Source organism: Podarcis filfolensis, assembly GCF_964270895.1.
Source record: "Podarcis filfolensis genome assembly, chromosome: 7".
Lineage (NCBI taxonomy): Eukaryota > Metazoa > Chordata > Lepidosauria > Squamata > Lacertidae > Podarcis > Podarcis filfolensis.
Genome location: NC_139603.1, coordinates 67493490 through 67514362, shown reverse-complemented (window position 1 = coordinate 67514362; position 20873 = coordinate 67493490). Strand labels below are relative to the sequence as shown.

At 41.2% G+C, this 20873-nt stretch overlaps 1 protein-coding gene across 1 annotated transcript in view; it reads right to left on the bottom strand.

Annotated features, from left to right (window-relative positions):
* The window catches only part of MATN2 (matrilin 2), a 48740-nt gene that overhangs the window by 18409 nt on the left and 9458 nt on the right, over nt 1-20873 (bottom strand). Inside the window, exons 4-8 of the mRNA XM_083622712.1 lie at nt 19559-19681; nt 14098-14220; nt 5760-5882; nt 4210-4332; nt 1889-2011 (exon numbers count right to left, since the gene is read on the bottom strand). Coding sequence (XP_083478838.1) covers nt 1889-2011; nt 4210-4332; nt 5760-5882; nt 14098-14220; nt 19559-19681 — 615 coding nt within the window. The remainder of the gene's footprint in view (nt 1-1888; nt 2012-4209; nt 4333-5759; nt 5883-14097; nt 14221-19558; nt 19682-20873) is intronic.

Sequence of the window (20873 nt, the reverse complement as noted above, 5' to 3'; positions counted from 1 at the left end):
TGGACTACTGTTTACATTTTTTGAGTAGAAGTCATACTTGGTAAAGTCATTACAATGTGACATTCACAGTGAAATCTTCGGGATTAACTGTGTAGCAGAATTATAATTTAATCATATGAAATGAGGAAACCTAACATCACCATTTTGCAAATTAGTGTGACTGCTCAGCTGTTGCAGGAGCACTTCCTAACAGAGGAGAGAGAATGCCAGATATACACGCAACAGAGGATTTGTTAAGGTCTAAAGCCTGGGCTGTTTGTTTCTCATGCGAAGGAACAACTGGGAGGTGCAGCTGATACGTGCTTTTATGAATGTACATTTCTCTCTATGCTGGCTCTGGCAGTACAGAGCAAAACACTTTTTTTTTCCTGGGGGGAAAATAGATCCGAGAGAGAGAGAGAGAGAGAGAGAGAGAGAGAGAGAGAGAGAGAGAGAGAGAGAGAGAGAATCCCCTTTTCAAACAAACTCCTCTATTAACTTTCTGCTAGCAGACATTCTTTGCTATTTTTATAGCTCACTCTTAGAACCATTTCAAATAGGCAAACAGTCTGCACAATTCCTCCAGACTGTGCCTAAGTACAGGAATGGGATGGAAAAGTGCATTATATGAGCTCACGCTACATGCAAGGGAACACCCTCTTTGATTTCTATGACTATAGTAGAGGCTATTCACTTGCATGACCTGACTTTTCAGGGCCAAACTGGAAAGGACACCAGGGGATCTGTGATCAGATTTCCTGCGTTTTTAGTGGTGAATAAAACCACAAGAAGGAGATTGTGGTTTGACATGTACCTAGTGTTGAGGAGAGGTTTTTTGGGTGTGTTTTTTTTTAAAAAAACAAACCCTGCTTCTGTGTACCATTTTCTCAATATGAATTGCCTCCCTGAAGCTTCAGTTGGTTCAGGGTGGAAACTCGTGGTACCATGGAGGAACCTATAGGCTTTCTCCTGCAGAGCAAATAGCAGTCTGGGGGCAGATTTTGCATCAGGAAAATGTTACAGGGAGAAGGGATTAAAAATCTCATCCTTAGTGCCATAGTCCTGATCCTAATTCTACCCCTCCTGCAGCTGCATTTACCTTTTTTTAAAAGAGACTTTTGGACAGATGATAGATATTCTGACTTCAGAGGCGCCATGTTTCGCGTGACATGGGGTGGGGGAGTGGCTCGTCGCATGCGATCACACTGCTGGATCAGGCCAAGGCCCATCTAGTTCAACATCCTGTTCTCACACTGGCCAATCAGATGCCCGGTGGAAGCTCAAAAGCAGAACCTGATTGCAACAGAGCACTCCCCACTTGTGATTCTTAGCAGCTTGGCAGTCTAAATCATATTGCCACTTACAGCAGAGACAGAATACAGCCTTCATGGCGAACAGCAACTGATAATCTTATTCTCCGTGAATTTGTCTAATTCCCTTTTAAAGCTATACAAGCTGGTAGCCATCATTACTTCTAGTGGGAGTGAATTCCATAGTTTAAGTGCCATGTGGACAACTACTTAATATGTGGAGTTGCAAAAATAAATCAGTAAGTCATTTTTTTGCGTAAGAGATGCCTAAAGCAAGGAAACAGAGAGGCCCAGAACCAATAACAAAACATATACACTGTGTGCTCTCATTGTTTTAGTTATTATCTACACTTTTTAAGATAAGGACCTAAAATACATCCAGCAGTAAGCTCTTCCTCTTTCTAGAACTTTGCAGCAAGTTTGTTTGTTAAAGAAATATATTTAAATCACATGCTGGCATTATCTCAGCTTATGCTGAATCTTGCTAGCTTTACAAAAGCCCATATTTATAAAAGCCTGAGGAGATCTGTAGCATAAGTTTGCTTCAGAACTCTGTCCAGTATACAGATTAACTCCACCAGAATGTCTGACATACTCACTTCTGCATGTTTTGCGGTCACGGTTCAGAGTGTATCCGGCTCGACATCTGCAAGTATACCCGTCTTCTGTGTTAACACATTCATGTTCACAGCCATGCTTTCCCAAAGCACAGACATTTATTCCTGTGGGAGGGAAAGGAAAACATGCAATGTAACAATGCTGGAACGTAATTGTTTAAAAATAATACTTAAGAACCATCATGTAAAACCATTAAAAACACCTCACCTTCCAGTTTGGTGCTAGACACCAAAAGCAAAATTAAGAGTTCACTAGGACTGTTTGCATATGCAAGAGACAGTATCAGGAGGATAAGACCTTTCAAAATATTTGGCTATTGCAGAGAATATCTGTGTGTATTGCACTTGATATGGTTTGTTTATGTAGAGTTCTTGGCTGATTTTAGCAGGTCCAGCATCACTGCTTAGCATACCCAGTAGAACACCTGCTGAAACCCAATGATGACATTGCCTACTGGGGCCTCCACTGCACCTGCCATCTTATTTTCCCCAAAATGCAATGCTCCACAAAATTTCATTTTTGACGTGGTGCATTGTGGGGGGAAGGTGACAAACCATGGTTTGCCAAAAACAAACAAACATGGGGACTGCCATGCTCGTTTGTTCTACTTGTGTAGGAATAATTTGAATTGCATTTCATTTTGGGAAAACTAAGACAGGGTCTGCAACTTTAACTGTTGGCAGTAGTGGATGGTGTGATGGGGCCACAGTGCTCATCTGACCTCCCATCTGTCGTGCTGCTGCTGCTGCTGCTTACAGGCAAGGCGGCAGTAAGGAAGGCATGGTAAAGGTAAAGGGACCCCTGACCATTAGGTCCATCGTGGCTGACTCTGGGGCTGCGGCGCTCATCTCGCTTTATTGGCCGAGGGAGCCGGCGTACAGCTTCCGGGTCATGTGGCCAGCATGACTAAGCCGCTTCTGGCAAACCAGAGCAGTGCATGGAAACGCCGTTTACCTTCCCACCGGAGCAGGACCTATTTATCTACTTGCACTTTGTTGTGCTTTCAAACTGCTAGGTTGGCAGGAGCAGGGACCGAGCAACGGGAGCTCACCCCATCGCGGGGATCCGAACCGCCAACCTTCTGATCGGCAAGTCCTAGGCTCTGTGGTTTAACCCACAGTGCCACCCGTGTCCCTCTAGGAAGGCATGGTACAAACACACAAATGGGAGTGCCAGATAGGCTCCACCACACCAACCTCTCCCCCCTCTACCTCTCAGTAAGCAGCAGTAGCAATGTTGCTGACTGGAGGTCAGGTGAGTGCTGCCTTCTCTCCAAGACATATGCTGCTGGCTCTTGTGGTTCCATTTGACTACCCCCTACCAAGAGCCTGTTAGAATTCCTGCTCCATGACTGCAGTCATGAGATTGTTGTCTATCATATGATGGTATATGTTTTGACTCCACGGAGTGGGAAGTGACAGAAGCTGGATGTTTGTATTACTGTGTTCCATGAAGTGAGACTACTGTCCTTTGTTCATTCTCTATGCTGTCTGATGCTAGAGAGAGAGGGAGCCATGTTGCAGTGCTCCGTGTGTGTTTATATGTAAATAAAGTAGATTAGCCAACGTGCTGAGTTGCTGAGGTCTGTCACGCAAGCTGCGAACACTCTGTGTATCCCTAAGTGTGCCGATGTCTGTTGGCATCAGTCGCTGTGATGTTCGGGCTGAAGAAAGCTTTTGAAGCTCCCGAACAATCGACCAGGAGGGAGAGAACATGCCAGTCGGGTCATGTGTCTCTACCAGGGTCCTACTTGAGTGTAGAACAAGCTCCTGACAAAGCCTACCATTCAACCCTAGATGCAATTCTGCCTCTTAGGGTGGTTTCATCAGTTTCTTTGTGTAAGTATTGTTCTCCAAAATGCATGGCTCTGGTTGATTCTGGGAATATAGTCAAATAAACTTTGCTCTATTGTAATATATAAACATAAGGTTAAAAAGGTAGCATGCAAAATCCTCCACGCAAACCAGCTACCAAAAGTCAGTGCAACTTCTAAGTTTCATATTGGTTTTTAAAGAGGCTTAGAGATTGTCTTTTGGTAGAAGGCCATGGGACTGGAGTTCCACCAAGGAGGCTTCTTAATGCACATGTGCTGCTTTAAGTTGGCACAGAGATACTTCTATGTGCGTGGGGGATTGGTTGGTTGATTTTAGGAATTATAATGAAGACATAAGGAGGAGGTGGTTTTCAGAGGCATGTTCAAAAGTTACACCTCAAAACGGCAAAAAGGAACTAAAAAAAGCTGCGATGGTGATGTTGAGAAGTAAAAACAGATGAACTTACTATACACTTTAGGACAACATACTTTTGCATGTTCTCTTATCTGGATTGAGCATAAACCCTTGCTGGCATCGGCAGTAATAGGATTCATCTGTATTGACACACTCCTGCTGGCATCCATGATTTTGCATTGCACAGTAGTCTGGTCCTGAAGATTGGGAGGGAGGGGGGAATTATTATTATTTAAGTAACAGGAGTAGTAAACAAAGTGAGCAGACTGTAATCAAAAATAAAGGCTTCAGCCAGAGATGTGACTATAAGAAGAGCATTAGTTTTTCACAGAAAACTGAAGAAAATCTTTATAAATCTGGGGACAGAAGCAAACCGCAGGCCAGTCTGACACTCCCAAAGCTGCATCTACACCATGTTGAGGTCAGTGCTACTTTGCTTTGTCCTGCCCTCTCAATAACTGACAGCAACATGAGGGGTTAGGAGGTCCAGAAAGTGATACAGCCCCAGCCATGCAACCCTGCCAGCCACTAATGGGAACAGAATACATCTAATTGGTCTTGTTGGACCCATAACCCCAACATTCTGCAGAAGAAAATAGCGACCTTCTAGTCTACATCAGTATCACTGCCAGGAGAGGCTTTTTTTTTTTTTTGCACATTAATATTTTTATTAAAGTTTTCCATGATACAGACAACCCCTCCCTGAAGCCCAGCTAGCTCCAGTGCCCACCTATGACTCCCATAATCTCCTTGCCCCGCTACCTCTTAAACTCCAGCCCCCCAGAGGCCGGCCTGCACCCCATCAGCTGGTTCCCAGATGTTTTTGGACTACAACTCCCATCATTCCTAGCCAGCATGATCAGTGGTCAGGGATGATGGGAGTTGTAGTCCAACAACATCTGGGGACCCAACAACATCTGGGGACCCACAGGTTGAGAACCACTGAGCTACACCCTTTCCCACGACCTTCAGGGCCTGCTCCTGCCCAGGGTCTCTCCAGCCGCTGTCTTCTCTTCAGGCCTGACCTAGCTCACTTTCTCCTTCTTTTTATTTGGCATGGCCAGCTGGATGGGTGGCTAGGGGTCTGCCAGCCTGGAGAGTCGCAACCTCCCATGGCAAGGATGGCAGTGGCCCTGTTGCCTCCTTCCCCCTTCCTCCTCTTCCTGATGCTGCTGCTACTCCACCGGCTGGCCAGCTGGTCAGCCTGGCTTCCTTCCTTGGACCCAGCACAAGACTCTTCTCCCTTCCTTCCACCCTGCTTTCTTTTGACTGCCAGGAGCGGTGGCAAAGGAGGAGGCTCAGTTGGCAACACTCTCTTCCCCCTACTTCCCCCAACATGAAGCCATGCTTTCTGCCACCTGTATCATATAGACACATGTACTAAAGCGTGTTGTTAATTGTACATTACGGCAGTACTTCATCTAGGCCAGTTTCACCTCCTAGAAATGGCCCTTCAAGAATATCTGCAACCTGAGATCCTTTTCATTGGAGATACCATGGACTGTAGCCAGGACCTCCTGCATGCAAAACAGATGGTGGAACTGTGGCACTTCCCCTTACAACAGACTGTATGCACCTGTGTGCTACTATCTGAAAGAACTGAGCATAGATGTGGAAAACTTACGCCTGCAGGTTTTTTTATCCGGATTGAGAATGAACCCTTTGCGGCATTGACAGTAGTAGGAGTCTTCAGTATTAATGCATTCATGTTGACAGCCTTGGTTATTCAAAGCACAGTAATTTACAACTGAAAAACAAACAAGAACAACAAGCTCACTCAGGGACAGAACTTGACAAATGAATGTTTGCAATGTTGGCGGTGGGCAGGTAGCCCATCTAGGAGATGGAAAACTCTGATCCTAAACCTCCATAGCCTTGCGGGATATCTTCTGGAGAAGATATCCTACCCAAATCTGGAGTAGAGTCTCTAAGATGACTGGATGGTGCCTTGTACACTTCCTGCCAGCAGCTCTTGCAGCTAAGCTGCTGACAAAGGTATAACTCTGCTTTGCTTTGGACAACATCATCAAGGCCAAAGGGTGTGTGTGTGTGTGTGTGTGTTGTCATCTGGGCAGCCCAGGACCTCCATACACACTGCCCAGGCTTGCGCCCTGAGGAAGTCACTTTGGTGTTGCTAACACAGCAGCTTGACTTCATCCCTGGAGGCTCACTCCATTGTCTCTCAAGACAGACGGATGCCAACATAACAACAACTTATCAACTAAGGCCCTTAGTCAGGTGCTGCTGAAAGAAGTGGACAATGTGTGCGTCGTTTTCCATCTAGATTCAATTTGGACTGCAGTGACATGAATAGCATAGCACATGTTTAAACTGACCTTCCCATCACATTGCTGCTATAATCCTGTTGGAGCAGCTGACATGAACTTCATTCTAAGGCATGATCTTCCATACCTTGTGTTCATGGGAAAGAGAAGTGAGGTGTCCTGGGGAAAGGGAAGAATTCCATCATCCCCTGAAGATGTTGGAAGCCAACTGTGTGAACTACACAGTGGACAATTTTCCTGTGCAAGTCAGCTGTGGGTTGGTAAGGGACCAGTGATAACTTAAACCACAGGTAAGGAACATATTGGGTGGCGCTGTGGTCTAAACCACTGAGCCTAGGGCTTGCCGATCGGAAGGTCGGCGGTTTGAATCCTCATGACGGGATGAGCTCCCGTTGTTCAATCCCAGCTCCTACCAACCTATCAGTTCGAAAGCACATCAAAGTGTGAGTAGATAAATAGGTACCGCTCCAGCGGGAAGGTAAATGGCGTTTCCGTGCACTGCTCTGGTTTCGCCAGAAGCGGCTTAGTCATGTTGGCCACATGACCGGAAAAACTGTCTGCGGACAAACGTCGGCCCCCTCAGCACTAAAGCGAGATGAGTGCCACAACCCCAGAGTTGTCTGCGACTGGACTTAACTGTCAGGGGTCTTTTACCTTTACTTTTTTAAGGAACATGTTTAGCCTGAGGGCCACATTCCAATCTGGGTAACCTTCAGGGGGCCACACGTCTGTGGAGGGCAGGGTCAGAGGTAAAGGGGGGGAAGCAACAAATGTGAATTTCACCTTTCTGCAGTAAGCTACTTTCTACACACACACACTCTCCCCACCCTCCATTCCTTTTCATTTTTTCATTTCACTTTTAATTTGTATACTGCCTTTCTATATTACTATACACAAGGTGGTTTACAAGCTGAAGAAACAACAAAACAGACAGCAAAGATCACACACCTCATAACAATCTGATCCAATACCAGAAAAAGTCACAATAACTTTAAAATAAACAACTTATATCAAATAAAGCAACATTCAACAATGCATTAGAATAGTAAACAGTAAAACTAAATAGCAAATAATTAGACAGTTCAGACTTATCAATTACAATAACAATTTTTTTTACTAAGTTATAATCAGTAAAAATAACAGCAAGTCACAATGCATTAAATACCACAAAACCATGTAAAAGGATCAAATTGAGAAGCAAGGACACACAACTTATAAATTGTGTTGTTGTTTTTTTTAAAAAATATCTCCAAGCTCCTCTTCTCTTTTCCCAGCTGCTTTTGTAGTTCTCAAAGACATGGTCTGAGAAAGGCTTCTAAGGTTGGGGCAAGGCAGGTGGAAAAAGCCACTGCCTGATGATCAGGAGCAGACAAGCCAGAGACATTATCAGAGTCCAAGGACACACTGAAGCCGGGTAAAGACATTCAGGCGGGTTAGCAGAGCCAGTGAGGGGTATGGTTTAGGGAGAGGGTAGATGGCCTGCAGAGTGTTCTGAGGGCCAGATGGGGAGACCTGGAAGGTTGCATTTGGCCCCGTGATCTGAGATTCCCTATTTGGTTTAAGCACGCCATACATCTGGACTGCAGAGTCTGGAGGAATGGAAGCAATGTTCACAATCCTTGAAATTAAAGTTGCCTTCATAGACCCTCAGGTGAGACAAAGCACGTGGGTGTAGAAATGGCGCTGTACTTAGTCTGACACAAACCAAACTCTGTGCTAGCTGTTGTAATAGACATTTGAGCACCGATGCTCAACAACAATCTGTTCTCTTTCTTGACTATCACAGTGCAGCCAAAATAAACTTGACTCTGACTGCTCGAGGTTAAACACGAAAGTTTCCTTTGTCATCGCCTAGAAAAATTTACAGTTTGGAAGAAACCGAGGGTGTTACTTAAAATGTGGCGAGTACGGAACAATATTCAGGAACTGGATCCTTTGGGGAGCAGTGATTTGGTTAGAACTAGGCTCTCTCTTCCAGTGCTATTTTTCCAGAAGAAGAAAAAGGTGCTGGAACTCACCATGAACACCTCACTCGTTCTCTTAGAATGACAATGAAGCCCACCTGAGAGGTGCTAGAACTGAGTTCCAGTGAGTTCAAGCTGAAAAAAAGCCCTGTTCTCTCCATACAACACTGAAGAAAGAATTCCATATTGGCAGGTTATCAATGAAACAAACAAATTGACCCAGGAATGCCATTTTTGGTAGATGCTCCGTGTTGTACCCAACACTGAGCATCTACCAAAAATGGCATCCCTGGGTCAATTTGTTTGTTTCATTTGATATCCTGCCTTTCCTCCAAGGAGAAAAAAGGCATGAGAGACTGTGACTGGCCCAGGGTCTCTCACTGAGTTTCATAGCTGAACAGGGATTTGAACCCAGGTTTCCCATGTTCTAGTCTATACTTTACACTGTACCATACTGACTCTCCTTCTCCCCTGTAGAACCAGTTTATTGTGTTGTGATATCAATTCATTGTGAATTTTCCAATTCCCACCGGGGGCAGCTAATTATGTGGATAAATGGTAAAGAAATATGATGTCACCCCTTTAAACCCTCTGAGAAAGGGTGTAGCCTGTACGCTTCACACCTTGTTTCAACCCTGATTCCCCTCACCTGTTCTCCCCATCAAGAGGACCTTATTTGAGCACCACCATGGCAAATGGTGGAGGACATAAGCGGGCATGGTTGAACACAGCAGCTTCCTTCTCTCTCCCTTAAAAAAGCATTTAAAGGAATAAGCAATTTGTGGATCTGGCAACTGTCCAACGAAGCCACTTAATGTTCTGCAAACTAGTTTTGTCCCTCTGTGTTACCAAGCTTATGATGGAAACCCTGGCCTCACAGTTCACCATGACTTGTTTACTTACATTATTATCCCATTCTTCCTCCAAGAAGCTGAAAGATGCATGCATGCTATTCTCCATCCTCTGTCCCCTCTTACAACAACCTTATAAATTAGGCAACTTAGCCTCAGGGCCTCCCATTGAGCTTCACAGCTATTTGAACTTGGGCCTTCCCAGCCCGCCCTCTAGCCATTACACCATACTGGGCTTGTATTGCTCTTTGACAGCAAGAAGCATTGTTGTAGTTATTTTGGTAATTTATATTCACTAAATATAAACAGGACGTAATATTTATCTACAAAGCGCTAGGCAAGATGCCAAAACTAAACTAATTTGTGAAAGTGGTTGTGAAATGGTGTAAGCTATACCCTGAAAATACTAAACATTGTATATCTGTCATTGTGCAAACTCCCATTACCCAAAATTTCTGCTTATTAGAATATATTTGTGCCCTTATCAAATGCCTTTTATTTGCCTAAACGTAAATCTGTTAATCAAACCCTCTTTCAGAACATTCTAAATTGTTTGGAATGCTCTGCAGATTTTGGATAGATGAAGCTGAACTGTATTTATCTCTGTGGAGCTTGTGTCAGTTTTTAAAGAATTATTCTAAACAAAGGATAAACATAATCAAATCGCAAAGTGGTTTCTTAGATCATTTGGACTAATAAAAAGAACAAAGTTTCCATTTTTTGCCCTTTAAATAATGTCATGTTTCATATAAATTTTACCAAGTACGGCATTCCCAACAGTGCCAACTAAGCCATTATGAACTAACTGCTAGATTCTGTTATATTTCTTTTTTTACGTTCCAAAATCATATTACTTTAAAAAAATAAAATTTTAATGTCCATTTGTTTGGATTAATGCATTCTCCCCAAATCCCACAACTATAACTCTGCCATAATTTAGACAACCTTGGGAAAACAGAACAAAAAGCAGCTGATAATATTCTTTCACATTATGGGAGTTTCTGCTTTGCTGATTTAAAGAAATTGGGCAGAGTCCAAACAATTTAGACTTTCCGTCATGTAGGATGTGTAACCACTTTCCTGGCAAACACCTTCCTTGTTCCAGGCCGAAGACAGTCATATGGAACATTTCTTGAAAATTAAAGCAATAATCAGCTTTCCCTTAAAAATCTCAAGTGCAATTTTTCAGCAGCCTCGTGAGACAAAATTATAGTAACAGCAATCTACTCTAACCACAGTACATTTCAGGATATAATTTACTTATTTATACTAATGAAGTCCCAATCAATGGGAAAACATATATTACAAAGTTATTTCGAAACTACAAAAGTAGTCAGCGACTAGCGCCTTTGTCAAATAGATGAGTAATAGGGTTGGATCCCTTACTCAGAGTAGACCCATTGAAATTCATGGATATTAGTTGTGTCCCTTAATTTCAGTGGGTCTGCTCTGAGCTACAACCAGCATTCAGCTTCCTGAGAACAGTTTCTTTCTATCCACTTTCTCGACATCATGCATGATGTTATAAATCTCTATCATGTCCCCTCTTGCTTGCCCTTTTTCTAAACTAAAAAGTCCCAATTACTACACACATCATCATCATCTTATTATTACTATTATTATTTGTACCCTGCCCATCTGATTAGGTTGCCCCAGCCACTCTGGGCAGCTTCCAGCATATACAAAAACATAATAAATCTTTTACAGCTCTACAATATCCACTTTGAAATGAGACAATATGAATTGTAAACATACTAATATAGCATATAGATCAACTATTTATAACATTTATCTGAATAGCATTTATAGGAATATCTAGCAGTGAAGAGCATTTAAGATGATATTTTATTAGACCAACTTCTATCAGTGTAAAGTAGGCAAAACTTTCCATTAGACCATTTTTAATAAATAAATAAATAAATGGCAGTTTGGTTCTTCTTATACTTTACATGTGAATTTGCTTTATAGCTAATTCCCAGCAAGGTAGTTGACAGACGTATATCTTAAAGTCACTTCAGCTAGTCTGCTGTATTGCAGGAGAGAGAATATATGCATAGATTGTTGTTGCTACTAGGGATATTGGCCATTGGCGTGGAAAAAAACTGACTACAATTCTCCCATCTGTTTTTTGTTGTTGTTCCTTTCCCCTGAAAACATGTTTATCTGCTTCTTATTACTACTTTTGTTAAATATTTCACATTGTTTGAAAGCCAGAAGGGTGTGGAGGGTACTGAACATATTGCCTTCTATGGTCTGGTCCCAATCATATATACATTGCAATGGATTCCAACGAAGAGTTGCAAGAAAGAAATTGTAGTATCCTGATGAGGGTCAGTCATCTCTAATATTAAGTGTGAAGGGCACACAATTTTATCTGGTGAGGGATAATGTACGCACACAAAACACCACATATGCAACATCTTTTGTGTGTTCTCACATACACATATGTGCTGTGTTGCAGTATTACTTCAGTTCTGTCAAAACATTGGTTCTTGATGTTTAAACTATTTAGTTTTTTCTGTCCTATACATTCAATTATTAAGTGCCACACAGAATTCAGAATGGCTGGGCTCTGATTCGACTGTAATTTACTCTTTATTCCTGGGGTAAAGTTGAGATGTTCAGACAACATGACTATTCTAGGTTTTTGAAACTAATAGTTATCTGGCACATATCATCTACTCTTGAGAAAAGTAGTAGTATTTCATTTGGCACATATAATCCACTCTTGAGAAAGAAAGCACTTTTGTCTTCTGCAAAACTTGGGGTTCCCCTGAACCTGCTGACACCTCTCCCTTGTGCTCAGGTGGTAAAGTTTTAGCTACTTAAGCAACAACACTCATGCCTGACCACTGGAAATGTAAGGGAACAGTATTCCCGTGAGCCACTGCAAATTGTATCTTAAAAGTTCAAGGTGTAGCAAAAACTAAAATGGAGTGTACAACAGGACCACAACCTTAAGCACTGTTAAATGGATAAAGGTCCACTGAAATAAATGAAAAATAAATCTAAGTAAAGAGCCAGGGTAAGGGCATTCATTTAAAAAAATAATATGATTTTTCAGCACACAATTGGAAGTAACTCCCACTGTGCTCATTTAGATTTACTCATTTGGAAGGTACATAGGACTTCAGCCTAAGCTGCCTTTAAGCTGCACATACTGTATTATGGAGTTCCTCCAAGCTAAATGTAGAGAAGCCACACCTCTGTAGAATTAGGTCAAGAGGAAGGGAAAATACATAACATGAATATGAGAATAGACATGTTTTGAGCAGTGAGAAGAGGACTCATCATTCCATAAGCCACTAATAAGATCCTGCTAAATTATCCAATGAGCCTGGAATATAATTAAGTCTGAGCAAAAAGCTTATACTATGGTTGAAATTGCATGGAAATGTTTTTTTAAAACCCTTGTGTCCCTGAAGTGCCAGAAGCTGCCAGGGCTAGAACTGGGTTCCATTCTCTGTGTAGCTGCCATTTGGAACAAGCTCCTTCTAGTGAAATGTTCTCAGGCTCTGGATTAGTCGCTCCCTTCCCCCCAAGTTGGCCATTGGGCCCTTCTGGATAGAAAAAGCTGTAAAAGTCTTCCTATCAGTCTCTTTAGTCTGTTTCAGCTTCTGGCTCATCTGAGAGCTACCTATAGCTCAGCCCTAGCTTAAAGAAAAAGAAAAGTATCATGACACCTAAGCTAGATATTTGGGCTATGAGAACTCTCTAGGGGAAAGGAGTTGCACAGTTACAGAAGAGCTAGTGTGTCTATGTGCCCCTGGAGAAATTAACAAATACTATACAAAAGAAGATGGCTTTGATTTTTAGGGATCTCAGTAGGGCATAGGACAGGAGGTATTCAAACAAATGAAAATACTTAAATAAACAAAAAGAGAACATAGTGCCTGTAAATGGAAATGCATCCGATTTATATATCATAAGTTTAAGTATTCAGCAATCAGAAAGTAAAGTATTCATTAGAACAAAGAACATCCCATTCCTCATGCAAAGTAGTAACATAAAACAGCTGTTATTTGAAAAGCAGTAAGTTTTATGGGTTTCAGAGTGAAGTTTGCTAGAGAGAATGTACAGCTGTGGGAAGCTGTTTTGCTTACAAAGTATTGGGGTGTGACTGTGTTTATGGGCCTAAGAAAACTTGAACATATGATGGAATCAGTATGCTTTCACATATTTTTTTAGCAAGCTTTTAAAAACTGGAGCCTGAGAAAGACAGTTGTTTAGCATCAAGGAACACTCTTTAATGAAATGTGGAGGTGTTCCCTTCCAGCTCCAGAAAAGGGAAGTCCACAATGTGGGAAACAGCAGACCAATCATAACATTAGGAACAACTCACATAGCTACCACAAAGAGCTTGTGCCCTTAAACTTATTAGTTTGTTGTTGTGTCTGATAATTTTCCCGCCATTGCTGCAGTTCTCCTGCTTAGAGAAATTTCTACAGTGGCACCACATGAATTCTTCCTTCCTTTCATCCTATTCCCACATTAGTTCTGTAAGATTTTATCTTACGGCTTCGCAGCCAGCAGAACCTTCCATTCCCCACAAGCAATGGAACGTATGAGCTGACAGCTTATGGGTCTCAGCCACCTTGTCATCCCTGATACTCCAAACTGAATATAGGAGACTAGAAACTAGAGAGGTTGATCTGCCTGCAGTCATAAGTGACCTTCTTCATGGGAATGAGAGTGACCAATGGGACCCTGTGGCAGGCCCAAGCAGGTGAGGGGGCAGCTGGGTACGCTTCTCTGGCCTTGGAGGGCTAAGAGATATCCAAGACAGTTATCGCAGTAAAAGCAGCCTCTTTTTCCTTGCTTTCTTTTTTTAAGTATAAGAACAATAGGAAGCAGATACATACTGAAGCATTTCTTTCCATCTTCCTCAAGTTCATAACCATCATAGCACTGGCAAACATAGGATCCGGGTGTATTGACGCATATCTGTTCGCAATCATGCTTTTCGACTTCGCATAGGTCCTGGGCTGCAAAATATAAAAATTACACGACAATCTTAGAACTGGGATTGCAGCCTGTGCCATCTTCAGTTCTACCTTTTCTTTTTGTCTCAGGTCCTGCAATCTTTCATATCATATAGTATCTGCATGCAGAGAGGACAGTAATATTGGAGATGTTTGTGAACATATAGATTTGCTTTGTTACCTTACCCAGAATTATCTGTTGGATGCAGAACTAATCTGCAGGAACAGCAAATGTTACAATCAGATCATCAACTGGCTTAAAACCAAGCACTTTGGCTAAAGGTGTATCAGAATCTTCCATTACCACATGGACAGAAATGGGAGAACTTCTGAGATTGAATAGCACTGAATTGCAAACCTATGCAGATTTCCTGATAATTAGTCCACAACATATGGAGGGCTCCACACTGGCTACCACCAGTTTATACCATAATAAATGCTGTGTTGCAAGACTCTGCTGTTGCTTTTGCTGAAGAAGACTACCACAGCTACCTCTCTCAATGTGTGCAGAGTGAAACTGAGGTCAACAAAGTGTGACCTGTGGAATGGGTTTTAATAGGTAAGAGAAGATATACTAATTGCAATTCATTTCTCTGGGCTCCCACATGTGTGGGTTGAACAGTTTCAAAATCCTAACCTCGGCAGCAAAATCAGAAGCATAGGAATTAGGCTGCAAAGCCTCCTTTGGAGCAAATCCAGCTAACAAAGTAAGTTGGCTTTCCCCTTCTTACCCTGCTTAACAAAGAATCAGGCAACAGCTTGTAAAGTAAGTAAAGATATATATAATTTACTTACTTATAATATTGCACTGGTTCACAGAAGTGGCAGCAGTAAAAACTATGCAGGCAAAACACTTATATTTACAACATAACCAGCTTCAGCCATGTGCCTAAAAGCTGCAGCAAGCAGAGGCATATCTGCATGCAACACTAGTCAAAGGAACAGAGAGAGGAACAGGAAGTACTATACGCTCCTTCCTCTCTAGGAGAGGATGGGAAATGAGGTCACACACAGCCCTCTCTACCAATTGTATGGTCTGAGTATCTGCCTATCAGCAGATACTCTGTGGACAGATAGCTCTGTGGATTTAGCCCCTTCTCATGCTAACTAGCAAGAATATGCATTTGTTAGGTTTGGCTGGTAATCTCCTACATGAACTATACTCTGTGTGAGTTGAGTGGGTGCCTTAAAACATGTCTCTATCTTCTGCAATGCAGAAGGGTCCCATCCCAAAGCCAATATATAGCCACCCGGCAGATTTGGTAGCAGTATAAATATGCTTTTAGTTTAAAATTCTGAAAGATCTTTTAAGCTAGAAAGATCTCCCTCAAGAAATAGGGTTCAAGCAATTAAAAGAGAAAATACTTTGCAGTATTGCTTTTTAAAAACCAGTATCAGGTCACTAATTGCCGCTACAGCCTAGAAACTAAATATCCACAATCGGTACTACTTAAGTGATTTAAAGTCACCCTTGCTTATTCAGATTGTTTTTCCTACCTCAGGAATTTATGACCAGGGAGATTTGGACATATTTAAAGATAAATGTGAGAAAGAGATTAAAATAAGCAAGTCATGTTTAACACAAGCCCATGATATATAAACAACTTCATAAAAAATAAAACATTCTAAAACAAAGTGTCAAAACTGATATGTGATACTGATACTTTAAAAACCTAGACATAATTCTGAAAATATAGATTAAATATTTGGTAAAAGAAGCAACTGTTTACTTATACAATCTGTGCTCACTGTGACAAATACACGCATGCTTTCCCAGAGACTGGCATGCTTACTTTTCCCCAGCCAAGACTTACTATAGGTTTGTTTTCTGCACGAACAAACTGGATACGCTATATCTAGTTTCTTCAAAGTTCCCTCTATGCCTGACACATTTTGTTTCCTTTCAAAAAGGAAATCTTAATTGCCCAAATGTGAGAATAAACAAAACATTATTTAAATGGTGCAACTATTTAGAAACCAACAACACAAACAAAATAACAGTAAAGCTAAGGATAGCCATGTTAGTCTGTTGCAGAAAAAAAAACAATGGGGCTGTTGGGGCTGCATCATTGCTGCTTACCAGGACACAAACACACCAGCAGAGCCAATCTGATGCCGTCCCTGGTGTGCCTGAGCCAGTCTAACTTCACTGTTCTTGTAAGCAGCAAAAAACCCCAATGCCAAGAGGCTGGTTTCCATGGCAGGGACCCCACTGACTGCTCCTGATCGTGACACTAAAAATAAAATGAACTCTCATCTGTTTGATGAACCAATTCTGTTTAGCAAGCAGAATGGTTTTAATCGATTTTAAGAAGCCTTCCAAAATCCTCCTCCCCCCCCCTTTTAAATTCTCTTTAAAAATAGGAAGGGATAAGTTGTTGCAGGCTGCTCTGTGCAGGGAATTCCAGACTTGTGATATCAGTACAGCGGTACCTTGGGTTACATACGCTTCAGGTTACAGACTCCACTAACCCAGAAATAGTGCTTCAGGTTAAGAACTTTGCTTCAGGATGAGAACAGAAATCGTGCTCTGGCGGTGCGGCGGCAGCAGGAGGCCCCATTAGCTAAAGTGGTGCTTCAGGTTAAGAACAGTTTCAGGTTAAGTACAGACCTCTGGAACAAATTAAATACTTACCCCTTGGTACCACTGTACTTTAAAAGTACCCTTCTTTGATTCAGTCTCTAATACATGTACACTTCGGGCTTTTCCTGCTACAGGCACTCAACATCTGGATATTGGGTGTAGGGAAGCCATCTAACACAGGGGCACATTTCCTGTACGCCTAAGTCAATGCTGATTAAATTAATGGGTCACATATATGTATAAACTGGTTGTGGAACTGCAGCCAGCGAGTGAAATTCACAAACCTGAACTACTAGTGAGAGCCTTGCCATTTACTTTAATGAGATGTGAATTATAGCTAGTGACTTTGAGAGATTAGAAAGGGTAAGTGATTTTGAGGATGTTAAATTTAGTGTGGAAGTTAACTTAAAGCCGATGCTAGCATTTAGTGAAATACATCTGGTTAATGTTGACCATGTATTGTCTGAAAATGTAAACAAGGCTTATTTATATCTGCAGAGATTAGAGACCATGTGAGGAATGTGCTTTTGGCCTTATATGCTTCTGGGCATTCTACAACACATGCAAATAAAAAAAATTAAAAAATACAATGAGTGGAAATCAACATCACACTCTTCCCAACATTCAATCTATGTAATCATTCCAGCTTGCCAAACAGAATGATACTGCTTTCTTCCTCCTGCACACTGTTATGGGGTGGTTCAGAGCCAATTTTATGTGGTGCAGTGGGAGAAAGAGGAGGAAAACCCTGGCCAGAAAGCTTCTGCTGATGGGACTGGTTAGATGAGTCCACTCAATATTTTTGGATCACACTGCAGTAGTGGTTTTTTAAAAAAATTCTTTTATTTGATACAAACTGTCATTCTGAAAGGTGGCATATTAATATGTAAAACAAATAATTAAAATAAGGCAATAAATAAATCACACTAGGGCTGCATCAGCTTGAATCTAACCCTTGCCAACAAAACTGTTCTAGCATCTTCCTTTCTTAATATTCTACAATAGGTGTGACAGGGCCATCAGCAGCGCATACATCTTCAGCTGCCACACATGCTTCCTTGGCCATAGTTACCAGGGAAAAAATATCTTCGGGAATCTATACTTAGCTTAGGCTACAATATAACTATGACATTTTTTAAAAAGCGAGAAAAACCTTTAGAAAGGTATATAAATGGACCATCATCACTCTTGCTCCCTCCATGGCTCTCTTTCTCTCTGCACTTGATTGCAGTGAAGACACTTATGTGCTGTGTCAGGAAAGGCGATTCTACTGGTGAATTAATGCGTATTCCTACTGCACCAATTTCTGGCAATTTTCATGGTCACCCATTAGGCACCACTCATCATAATGTTCCTTGCAGCCAATTTTCTGCACTACTGTCCTAAATCAGTTACAGGTAGGTAGCCGTGTTGGTCTGCCGTAGTCGAAACAAAATAAAATAATTCCTTCCAGTAGCACCTTAGAGACCAACTAAGTTTGTTATTGGCATGAGCTTTCGTGTGCATGCACACTTCTTCAGATACACCTGAAGAAGATATATGAAGAAGTGTGAAGCTATTTGAAGAAGCGTGCATGCACATGAAAGCTCATACCAATAACAAACTTAATTGGTCTCTAAGGTGCTACTGGAAGGAATTATTTTATTTTGTTTGTCCTAAATCAGTACTTTATAAGAGAAGGCAATAAGCTGTATGTCATAAAGTGGTGGTGTAGGGGCAACTTCTATTTAATTATGCCCATGCTATTTGTAATTTTTATCACTTTGCTGTACATAACTTGAACTAAGTTATCATAGGAAGGAAGGCCACTTAGAATCCAAAAAAAGCCATGTGCTACTATATAATGTTTATTTTGAGACACAAGTGGAGGAAAAACATAATGATTTGCCTCTGAGGGAAATCTTCACTATAAACACTGTGAAGAAGTGTATAAAGCATTTGGTGCCACAATGCCACGTTGATCTTCTGGACAAGACTATTGCAGCTAATTATTTTTTCAACATGTTACAGGGTGACGTAAATAGAAGAGAAGTCCTAGTCTAAGACTCCAGATCTTAGATAAAACATTTTATATTTTAAATGTATTCTACACTATAGCAAGGAATAACCATGACAATAGCTGAGACTAGATATCACACAGTTTTGGCAAGGAAAGTGAAGAAATCTTTGGCACAGAGGAAAAATAAAATGTGAGACAAAATGGAAATACAAAGTATTTTTAAAAAGTTTTCCTACTATTAAAATGATGGGAGAATTGAAAGGGGAAAGACATAGGCAAGAGGTACAGGTACTACCAACTATATAGCAATGTTGGTGTTCCTGTGGGCAGAACCACAAAAAAATGGATCTGTTGCTGAAAATGTTAGCAATTCCCCCCTCAAAGATGTTTCCCCATCATGCATCGTGCATAATATCCTGGGTGTTGTTATGCTGAGAATTGTCCAGTCCCCACCAGAAGCAGCCAATGATATGCAGCAAAGGAAAATACAGCTTTACATTTACATCAGAAACTGCACTATGTTGTACTAGAAAAACTTAACATGTAGCTTTCTTAGAATATGTTTATACACACACCAAAAAACCATTCCACCATTTTACCTTATAAACCAAAGTTATCAGGAGTGGATATATTGATTTTCCAAGGAAGTAGTGTCAAATGCTTTCAGGCCGTTGATACCACAACAGCTTTGCAATTTTACACCAAAGACTGTATCTATGAGTTGATAAGATGTAAGAGAGATACAATAGAAAACTCACTATTGCAAGTCCTCTGGTCCGAGTTCAGAATATACCCTTGTTTGCATTTACATACATAGGATCCAGGAGTGTTGATGCAGAAATGATCACAGCCATGTTCAGTCACACTGCACATGTGTTGGACTGAAAAATAGAAAAGTAATAAACAAAACTACTTCTGCTAAAGACTTAATATACAAAAAGACTAGGTAAGAGGAGTAAAAACCTAGATAAGAGATTTTTCTTTCAACGGACAAAGAGAACATGCATATTAAAGGAATTAAACAAGCACCAAAATAGTCTTTCCTGCTCAAAAATCTTTTTTATATGGACATCTTCATATAAAAATTCCACACTAAAGTAATCCCTTCACAAACCCAGCCATGTGTGCATCGATACTCCTATCCTTTCCTTCCTGTTACTTGCAGCCACAGCATCGTATTTCATTATGACTGAGCAGAGTTGTACCCAGGTCTTCTTGGTCCAAGTTCACCATTCTATCCAACACACCACACTGCCCCTTTTGTTATCCAAAGTGATCAGATGGGCTTGCTAGATGAATTAAGTGAACGTATCTAATACCCACAGTCCCCATACCCACGGGTGTTTAGCAAATCTGTATTGCAGATGAGGATAAAAAGAGAGTTCGGAGGTATGTGCTGTCCACACAATTTAAGATTTGATGTCAGCGTGGTGGTTTTTTGTGCAGATGGTATCTTGATTTTCAGGATTTTTGGGGGCAGTTTCAAGCTCCAGGCAAGCATGCCCTACAGGTCAATTCACAAATTTGTGTTCAGAGCTCAGTAACTAAACACAGAGAGAGCTTTCATATGAGTCAGAATGTGATAAGATTATGGAGAGATGTATATGCAAATGAGAGTAAATCCCGAATAATTTCTGTGGACCGTCCATGTTCTTCTAATACGTACCACAGTGAGAACTATGACATGCTAGGTGTTTATAACCACCCCCTTAAAAAAATAAAATTTATTTGGAAGAAATGCATTTTTTAAATTTAGATTCTAGATTTTGCAGTCCATGTTCAAACTATCACAATTTCTGATTTTCCTGTTACCGTGTGGATGTCATTTCTATCTTCAGGAACATACCACAGATTTCTAAAGACACAAATCCTATGCCAACTGTACCCTGAGAATAAGGGAAAGTAAGAATGTACACACATGTGCAGAAATTGCACATGGTTAGCCAGGCTGAAGATCTGCACAGCTGATTGGTACCCAATGTAAAATAGAAATAAATCTATCATGTCATAGAGAAGGCTTTAATCCTGGTATGACTGTGAATTTCATACAGGATATTAAATTTATATTAAGAT